This window comes from Pteropus alecto, unplaced genomic scaffold, assembly GCF_000325575.1.
Source record: "Pteropus alecto unplaced genomic scaffold, ASM32557v1 scaffold92, whole genome shotgun sequence".
NCBI lineage: Eukaryota > Metazoa > Chordata > Mammalia > Chiroptera > Pteropodidae > Pteropus > Pteropus alecto.
In genome coordinates, this window is record NW_006432447.1 from 3,249,473 (window position 1) to 3,258,287 (window position 8,815).

General features: G+C 39.6%; 1 protein-coding gene across 1 annotated transcript; it reads left to right on the forward strand.

Annotated features, from left to right (window-relative positions):
• Window positions 1-1,866: 1,866 nt before the first annotated feature.
• Window positions 1,867-2,673, forward strand: LOC102879314 (proline-rich protein 23A). Its single transcript, XM_006907282.1, has one exon. The coding sequence runs from the start codon at window positions 1,867-1,869 to the stop codon at window positions 2,671-2,673; it is 807 nt and encodes a 268-aa protein (XP_006907344.1).
• The last annotated feature ends 6,142 nt before the right edge of the window (window positions 2,674-8,815 follow it).

Below are 8,815 nucleotides of genomic sequence, written 5' to 3' on the forward strand. Positions count from 1 at the left end.
GAGGCCAAGATTTGGGGACAGAGAGGATCCATGAGAAATTAAAATCACCACAAATTATGCCAGCAGTAGAATGTGTAAGAATTATAGTGAATAAAGTGCTAAAGTCTTGAAAGACTGTGATAGAGATGTTTGTTACACATACATTTGATAAATGACTGGCATACAGTATGTCTGAAGCCCATTGTTTAAACATTTTATTTACTTACAAATTGTGGTAATATGAAGGCCATAAAGAGAGTGATAGAGAGTAAGTGGAGAAAGCCATTTCAATTAAAATGAACTTTTTGAGAAGGTGCTATCTGAGTTGGTCTTTGAAGAAGAAGGCACTAGTGCTGCATAAACTGGAGGAAGAGTCAAAATCCAATTTTTTTAAGTAAAAAATTAGACCAACGATAGGAACATTTCAAATACAGGAATGGCCAACAAGCAAATGAAAAATGATCCACCTTGACTGAAAATCGGAAAGGCAAAATAAAAATGCAATGAGATAGCATTTTAGTACACCAGGTTGAAAAAGATTTAAGAGCCTGGTAATAAGAAATGTTTGCAAGAATGTAGTGAAATGAAAACATATTCTGCTCACGGGAGTGTAAAGTATAAACAAAATTTAGAAAAAAGGGGGGAGGCATTACTTATTAATTTGAAAAAGTACACATAATCAATTAACGATCCACTCCTAGGTATACACAATAAATATATGAGTAAAGAGTCCATGATTTGAAACCAGGTAAGTCTGCTTTTGATTCCTACATCTAACACAAACAAGTTATTAAATTTTGGATAACTTGCTTTACCACTCTGAGCTTCACCTGTTAAGACCAAAAAAGATCAATTTTTTCAAAAAGGGCAGGAAGAAACTTTTGGAGGTAATAGATATGTTCATGGCACTGATTGCAGTGATGGTTTCAGGGATGTATAATTATCTCCAAACTCAAGTTGTACACATTAAATATGTACAGCTTTTTGTATGTCAGTCATACCTCAATAAAGTGTTGGGTTTGTTTTTTAAAGAAAAAGATCACTCGTTAAACATTAAATAAAATGGTAAATATAAGTGCTCAGTAAAATGATTTCGTTATCCTAAGATTGTTATAATTTTATTGATATTAATAGTTCTAAAACAGCCTTAACCTTCAGAAAGAAACTGCCACAAATATTTACCTTAGTATTAAAACACCTTTTTTTTAAAGAGAAATCAGTATTTTCCATTTTCTCCTGAAATTAAAGACTCAGCATTAAAGGAATGTCATGGAGCATTTGGGTGGATCCGTTTTATACTAGGAAGAGAGTGGTCTATTTGAGTAGTTTTTTCTCTAGAATGCCTGAAATCATAGAAAAACATGAGTCCTAAAGGTAAGCAATGTTTGAAGTTCTATTGGTGGTATCTCTTTTTTTCTTCTTCTTCGTACCCTCCCCCACCCCCTCCCAAGAATGAGTTACACAAGTATTCTGACCGTTAGAGGCCTAAAGAAGTATTTCCTTACAGTGACCTACCAACCACAGCCAGGGCTATTGGGCGGCACAGATACCACGATCTATCGGGGCGGAGCCTCCGAGGGGGCGGAGCTTAGCATGACATTTTACGACTTTGGTTCCGCTGGCATCATTTGCCACATCACTGGCTGTCAGCTGCCTGCATCGGTCAGCGTGAGGAGCCGAAGATTCGAAGATTAGGCGCGGGTCCCCTAGAAACTGGACTGCAGGACTCCCGGGAGGTGTCTCCACAATTCCAAGGACTCCCTCGCGTCACGAGGTCGTGCGCTCCATCCGCCCCCAGCCCGCCACACCAGTCATCGAGAACTGTCACTGAGTGACACTAGTCCTCTGACAGACCCCGGGAGCGCACCCTGAAGCACCTTCGAGGGGATGGGCAGCCAGCTCCGCAGCCCCAACGCCTACCCTGTGCCCCGGTGGGGACCTCAGCCAGGGGAACCTGGCCCCGCCAAGCGCCGCCGTACTGAAGAGCCCGCGGGCCCCGAGTCCGGGATGGCGTCCAGCCTACAAGACCCCACGGGGCCGCCGAACGCAGGGGCGCTCACTTCCGTGGTGGTCCTGGCCGCGGGCTGTGCCCTGCAGCTGCCCCTGGACGACGTCGACCTGGTGTTGGAGCCCGAGCCAACGTCGGTCCTGCAAGTGTCTCTCGGAGAGCACAACCTCATGCTGGTCCCCGAGGCCCTCCTGGGTTCGGGAGACCAAGGCTCGGGAGGACATGGCCTCTCGCCTGTGGGTCTGGAACCCGGCGCTCTCCCATGCGCTCTCGGGGAAGACATTGCCGTCCAACAGGGATTCTTCTGCGCATGTGTCCCAGAGATCGCCGCCCATGAAGAGGCCTATGAGGAGGACGCCGACCACGAGTTCCCGCCGCCTTGGATGGATCCTGCAGCCAGCTTAGCCGCCGGATTCCGCGGCTCAGCTAGAAGGGTGACCAGCCCCGACCCGTACAGCCCCGACTTGCACAGCTCCATCCCAGAGCCCATGCCTCGGGCGCCCACCCCTAGTCCAGAGAGACGCTCTCCTGGTCCCTACTTCAACCTGGACTTCCACCTTCTGGAGCCCTTCCCGACCTCACCACTCCAACCTCTACCTCCGTCTCCGAGTCCGGGTCCCCACGCGCGCCTCCAGCGCCCTCCTGGCCCTGCGCGCAAGGCGAGGAGACGCCTGTTCCAGGAATGAACTTCCCTTCCACACATATACACAATTCTGGCCACCTGCTTGGAGGCCCTGTGGGATTTCCAGCGTCCTTTACATAGAATATCCTATCACCTGGAAACTTAGCACCTCATGTGCAAACAATTTCTCCTTTCGCGAAGACTGGCTATAGTAAGCAGATTCTAGACCTCATCTTTGAAATTAAAAATCTACCCAGGGATACCACATAATGTGTTTTCAGATGTTTGGGTTTTTTACAAGATCATTCTCAGGCCCTTCCATCCCCCCTGATTTTGCATCAGTTATTTTCTCTCAAACTACTCCAGCACCATTCCATTGCTCCCATTTCTCCCCAAACCAGGAAATCATTGGATTTCTCATGTTGTGAGTTTCCTGGTATGTTTTCTCATGAATTTACAAAAACTCTTAGCCTTGGCTTTTCTCTTTCTTGGTGTTTGCAGCTGCTCTTCTGGAAAAATTGCCTACTTCAACCTGGACTTCCACCTTCTGGAGCCCTTCCCGACCTCTCCACTCCAACCTCTACCTCCGTCTCCGAGTCCGGGTCCCCACGCGCGCCTCCAGCGCCCTCCTGGCCCTGCGCGCAAGGCGAGGAGACGCCTGTTCCAGGAATGAACTTCCCTTCCACACATATACACAATTCTGGCCACCTGCTTGGAGGCCCTGTGGGATTTCCAGCGTCCTTTACATAGAATATCCTATCACCTGGAAACTTAGCACCTCATGTGCAAACAATTTCTCCTTTCGCGAAGACTGGCTATAGTAAGCAGATTCTAGACCTCATCTTTGAAATTAAAAATCTACCCAGGGATACCACATAATGTGTTTTCAGATGTTTGGGTTTTTTACAAGATCATTCTCAGGCCCTTCCATTCCCCCTGATTTTGCATCAGTTATTTTCTCTCAAACTACTCCAGCACCATTCCATTGCTCCCATTTCTCCCCAAACCAGGAAATCATTGGATTTCTCATGTTGTGAGTTTCCTGGTATGTTTTCTCATGAATTTACAAAAACTCTTAGCCTTGGCTTTTCTCTTTCTTGGTGTTTGCAGCTGCTCTTCTGGAAAAATTGCAAAAAGTATGATGGTTACTATATATAACAGTATAATGTTTGTTCATAGCTATCTCTTAACCTGCTGAAGTTCTCTTTCAGTCAGTTCACTTTTCATTATGAATAAGTTTGGATTTCATCAGATGTTTTCAGCATCTGATATGTATTTCCTTTTTTAATCTGTTCATCTGGTGATTTTGACCCACAGACTGATGTGAAATGTTTGCATTTCTGCTATTCCACATTATTTTTATCTTTTAAATTCTACCCTGAGTTTTTTCTTATGTAAATCAAACTTCCATCTTTTAAAAATTGATTTCAGTGTTTGCTTCATTTTTATAAGAGAAATAAAATATTATTGGTCAACCTGAAGTCAACAAGATGATTTCATTGTTTAAAAACATTAATACTATTTAGATATACCAACACACTTTACCAGTTCTCCATCTTTTTATTCTTACATTCCACTCTCCAAGTCTGACCACAGTTTTCTTCTTGCTGAAGAATATCCTTTAATAGTTCTTTCCACTATACCCTATATATGGTAAACTGTCTTGGTTTTATAAGTCTGAACATGTTTTTGTGTGGTAAACACTCTTAATCTTACGTGTCTGAAAATGTTTTATTGCATATTCTTAATTCTAAAATGATGTTTAACTACTTTAAAGATATTAGTCCATTGTTCTGCCTTTTTGTTGTTGTTTTTGCAAGCAAGAAGTCTGCCAATCAATTTGATTTGGCTGTTCATTTTAGTATTTTTTTTAATGTTTCTTTTCCTTTGGTGTCTTACAGTTTTATTGTAATATCTCTGGGCTAGATTCTATTTTTATTTGGCTTGATGGAATTTGATTAACTATGATTATGGGGGATTACCTCTTGGCTGAAATTCCACAAAATCTTAGGTTCCATATCTTTGAAGAACCCACAAGTCCCCATGTTTGGAAAAAATATATACATATATGTACATACACAATCAATCTCCATAACTTAACAACTTAATACGATGTGTTATGTATGCCTTAATTCCAGCTTTCTTTCATCTTTAACCCAATTAATTAGTCATTTCATCAGCTGTTTCAGTATACGTTTCATTTCAAATATTTTTTTAAGAAAGTTTCATTTCAACTATTTTTTTTTCTTTTCAAGATTTTTACTTAATCTTGTTTCAAACTTTCCCAGTTAGTATTATAAACTCTTATATTTTTTTCATGGATGGTATTCCATCCGTCATGCTTTGAAATTTTTTAAACATTAATAGCTCAATTCAATTTCCTCACATGTAAAATTTATTATGTTTTCAATCACATTGGACTGCCTCATGTGCTTAGTAATTTTCATTAGTTGGTACATTTTGAGTGGAAATTCATCTTCTGCATCTCACAGTTATAATTTTTACAGTTTCCACTTCCTAGTGGACCACAACTCAGAACCAAAGCTTTTGGAACCTTTGTAACTTATCTCTTTGGAAGGTCTTAGATCTAATCCCCAAGCAATCACAGTGGCCATTCTCAATTTCAACCTGCCTTTCCTTGATCAGGCACAGCCATAAAATAGTGGTCAGTGCCTCTTTAAACCCTGATTAGTGGCAGGTTGATTTTCAGCCCCCTCAAAGGAGCAGAAATCCCAGTTGCCAATATATGTTTTAGTCTCAGTGATACAAATACATCAAAATATCAATTGTCCATTTAGAGATTGGGTTTTCTACTCTATTTCTGGTCCCTGGAGGTGTGCGTCTTTTGAAAGTAGTTGTCTGTATTTCATATGATTTAGTATTTCCTATCTCTGCTTCCAGTAGAGGGAATCCCCCTACACTATTATCTTGTCCACAGTTTCCACCATAACTCAACCATCCCTCCCCTTTACCCCCATAACACATCACTTAATCAGTCACAAGTCCCAGCCTAATCTTACTATTCTGAAGAGGGAAGATGGCCTTGTTTGCAAAACTATCTTCTATTGCAAGAGCCTCATAACCTATGCTAGAAATAACTGAGGACATCCATTTTTAACAGTATGTGAACCAAACAGCCCCCCAAAAAAATCCTCAAGAACAACACTCTTGAAAGTGATGAATAAAAATTATTTCAACATTTTTAAAGGCATATCACAGCTTATAAATGTAAGAGAAATCTTCCAGCGTCAAAAATGGTGATGTCACAAATCCAGAGAGGAAAGTGGGTGCTGAAACGAAGGTACGTGGAGGTTCCTGATATTCTATAGTGATCTAGAGCTTTGGTTTCAATAGCCAATTTATGGAAAAGAAAAAGATTCAGTGGTCATATAGCCCTGAAAAAAATCCCAGGCTTCATGATGCCTCTAACAGGTAATCTAATCAGGGGCGGGGGGAACCTCATAATACAAAAGGAGATGGGACTTAAATGTATCTGTCTCAGCTTTGGCTCCAGGTAGAATAAAACACAATCTGTTGAGGGTTGGTGAGGGGACCTGAGAGTTTAGTTTAAGATATTCTCTGGTAGACGATGAACCTGACAAAAGCAAAACAAATCTTCTCCAAGAAGAATACACCTTATACCCAGGGCTAAGTATCTTCTCAGAGATAACCTTCCAGTGATTCTAAATTCCTAATCCAAAATCAATGAATACAAAGGAAACAAACCATAATAAATGAGAATGAGAGACATCCAAAACAAGAAAAAGGAGAATCAGTTCCTCAAATGATAAAGATTGATGAATTATCAAAAAATATTTCTAAATAAATTTAATTTGATTGAGGACATAAAAGAGGGCAACATAAGTGTAGCTAAGAAAAAATACCAAAAGATATGGCAGCTTTAAAGGAAGCTAAAGAAAACTCTAGGGATTAAATATGAAAACACTGAAGAAATGCAATGAATGGGTTAAACAACTTTTTAGACAGAATCGAAAATGAAAATACTGAACTAGAGATAGCATCCATGAAACTAAGGAGGGTAGAAACATAAAATACGAAAGGGAAACTAAGAGACATTATCAGAGAGAAAGTAGTTCTATTACATGACTATTGGAGATGGAGAGGGAGAACACTGAGAGACTAGGGAAATAGCATTATTCATAGAGATAAATGAATAAGAATTCTCCAGATGTGATGATAGAAAAAAATATCATTCATTCATTCATTTAACAAATATGTATTAAGTGCCTACTATGTACCAAGCACTTTTCCAAACTCTGGAAATACAGGCAAGAACAAAACAGTTGAAAATCAGTGCCTTCATGGAGTGCTGTAATTCACACATGAAATAATGCTGCCTCACATTAAAGTAGCAAGAGGAGTGACACGACGCGGCATGTAGTCGCATATATTTGGAAGACAGAGAAAATAGAATTTCTTGATTTGAGAGGTGAGAGGGAATCAAGGATAACTCAAACAAGTTGAGGGAGCCTGGGCACAAAAGGTGGAACTATTACTTTCTGAGACTGGAAAGACCTTGAGGGGTGCAGATATAAAAAATAATAATAATAAGATGTTCAATTTTAGACATCCCATTTAAAGTGCCTGTTACATATTTAAAAAGAGACGTTGACTAGGAAGTGAGATATGGGAGTGTGGATTGCATGGATGTGGTACAAAATGGAGATATGTCAGTGTCTTGAAAGAACCACCTAAGTGTATTTTGAAATCAGCAAGAATTATGATAGCATCAATATGGGAGAGACTGACAGAAAGCCAAGAGTAAAAACATTTAAGGAACCCTGGAGGGAGAGGAGCTCTGGAGTTAGAAAAAGGGCAGAGGATTGCACCAAGACAGATTAGAGGGTGGTAATACTCTGATGACATGAAATTCATGAAGGATGGAGAAATGGCTGGGAAGCATCAATGAGGAGCAAGAAAACATATACTGCACCTCCAGCCATCAGTGCTAGAGGTGTGGGAGAGAAAGCAACTTCCACTTAAGAAGCCTCCAGGGAAAGCTATGTACTCAGAAGAAAGGTTTCAATTATAGCATAAAGTTAAAGGGACTATCAGGGAAGCTGAAGATTTTTTAGCTTTGTACTATGAGCTCCCGAAGGCATAATGAAAAGATGTAAGACATGGAGAAGGAAGGATAGGAAGTAGTGAGAAAATACTATGCACTGAGCATTTGAAGATTTAAACCTGGGATAAAAGGGATGAACAGATTCTTACCATGAACAAGAGGAAAAGGTACGATGAGATTAGTCTTCATGATCTCATGGCAGATAGAAATGGCAAAACTTTCAGCATTGAAGGGTGGGGGGAGCATATTTCTAAGAATATACATAGTTCTGAAATATAGTATAGTGTCGTCATTCAGAAAGCACAACTTTCAAGATTGAAAAATTAAAAAATACACATTTAAACAGATTACTGTAAACCCACCAAACACCAAATTCAAAGAAAATATTTTTTATATTCAGAAAGAAAAGACAACTATAACGAAAAGGCATATTACACAGAAGATGTTACATGAATGGCCAATACATATATGAAAACATGATCAGTCTCATGAGTAATCAGAAATACAACATAAATACATGATGAAATAGCATTTTACACCATCAGGCTGAAAAATGCTTAGAAATTTAACCATACTAAGTGTTGGCAAGGATGTGGTGCATAGGGAACACTTACCCACAGATAACAGAAATATCATAAGGACAAATACTTAAGAAAACAGTTTGGCCTTATCTTTTATTGTTAGAGTACCACACTACTACCCAGCAATCCATGTCTGGATTTTTTGCCCTAAACATACAGGTAAAAAAGCCAAAGATCTCTGTTTTTAAGTTAAACATGTCAGTATTTAATTCCCAAATCCAACACATACCAAATATTTAATTTTATAAAATTTCCTTCTCTCCTCTGAGCTTCACTAAATGAGGACTGAATAAACTAATTTTTATAACACTCGGTATAACACAAGTCAGATGGCAAATTAACCTTGAGTACAAAAAGTTAACCTTATGATAAATTTCTGCTACTGTTATTAATAATTACCACAGCCTGACCTCTAACAAAAAAAAATGCAGTTTCACTTGATTATTTTTTAAAGCTTTTTTATTTAAAAATTTTCATTTCTAATTTCTCTCTTGAATAAAAAAAAAAAAAAACAAATTCAAGAACCATTTCGTGGGCAG

What these genes read in the sequence shown, in the direction of transcription:
- LOC102879314 (XM_006907282.1), top strand. Translation starts at nt 1,867, where the DNA reads ATGGGCAGCCAGCTCCGCAGCCCCAACGCCTACCCTGTGCCCCGGTGG.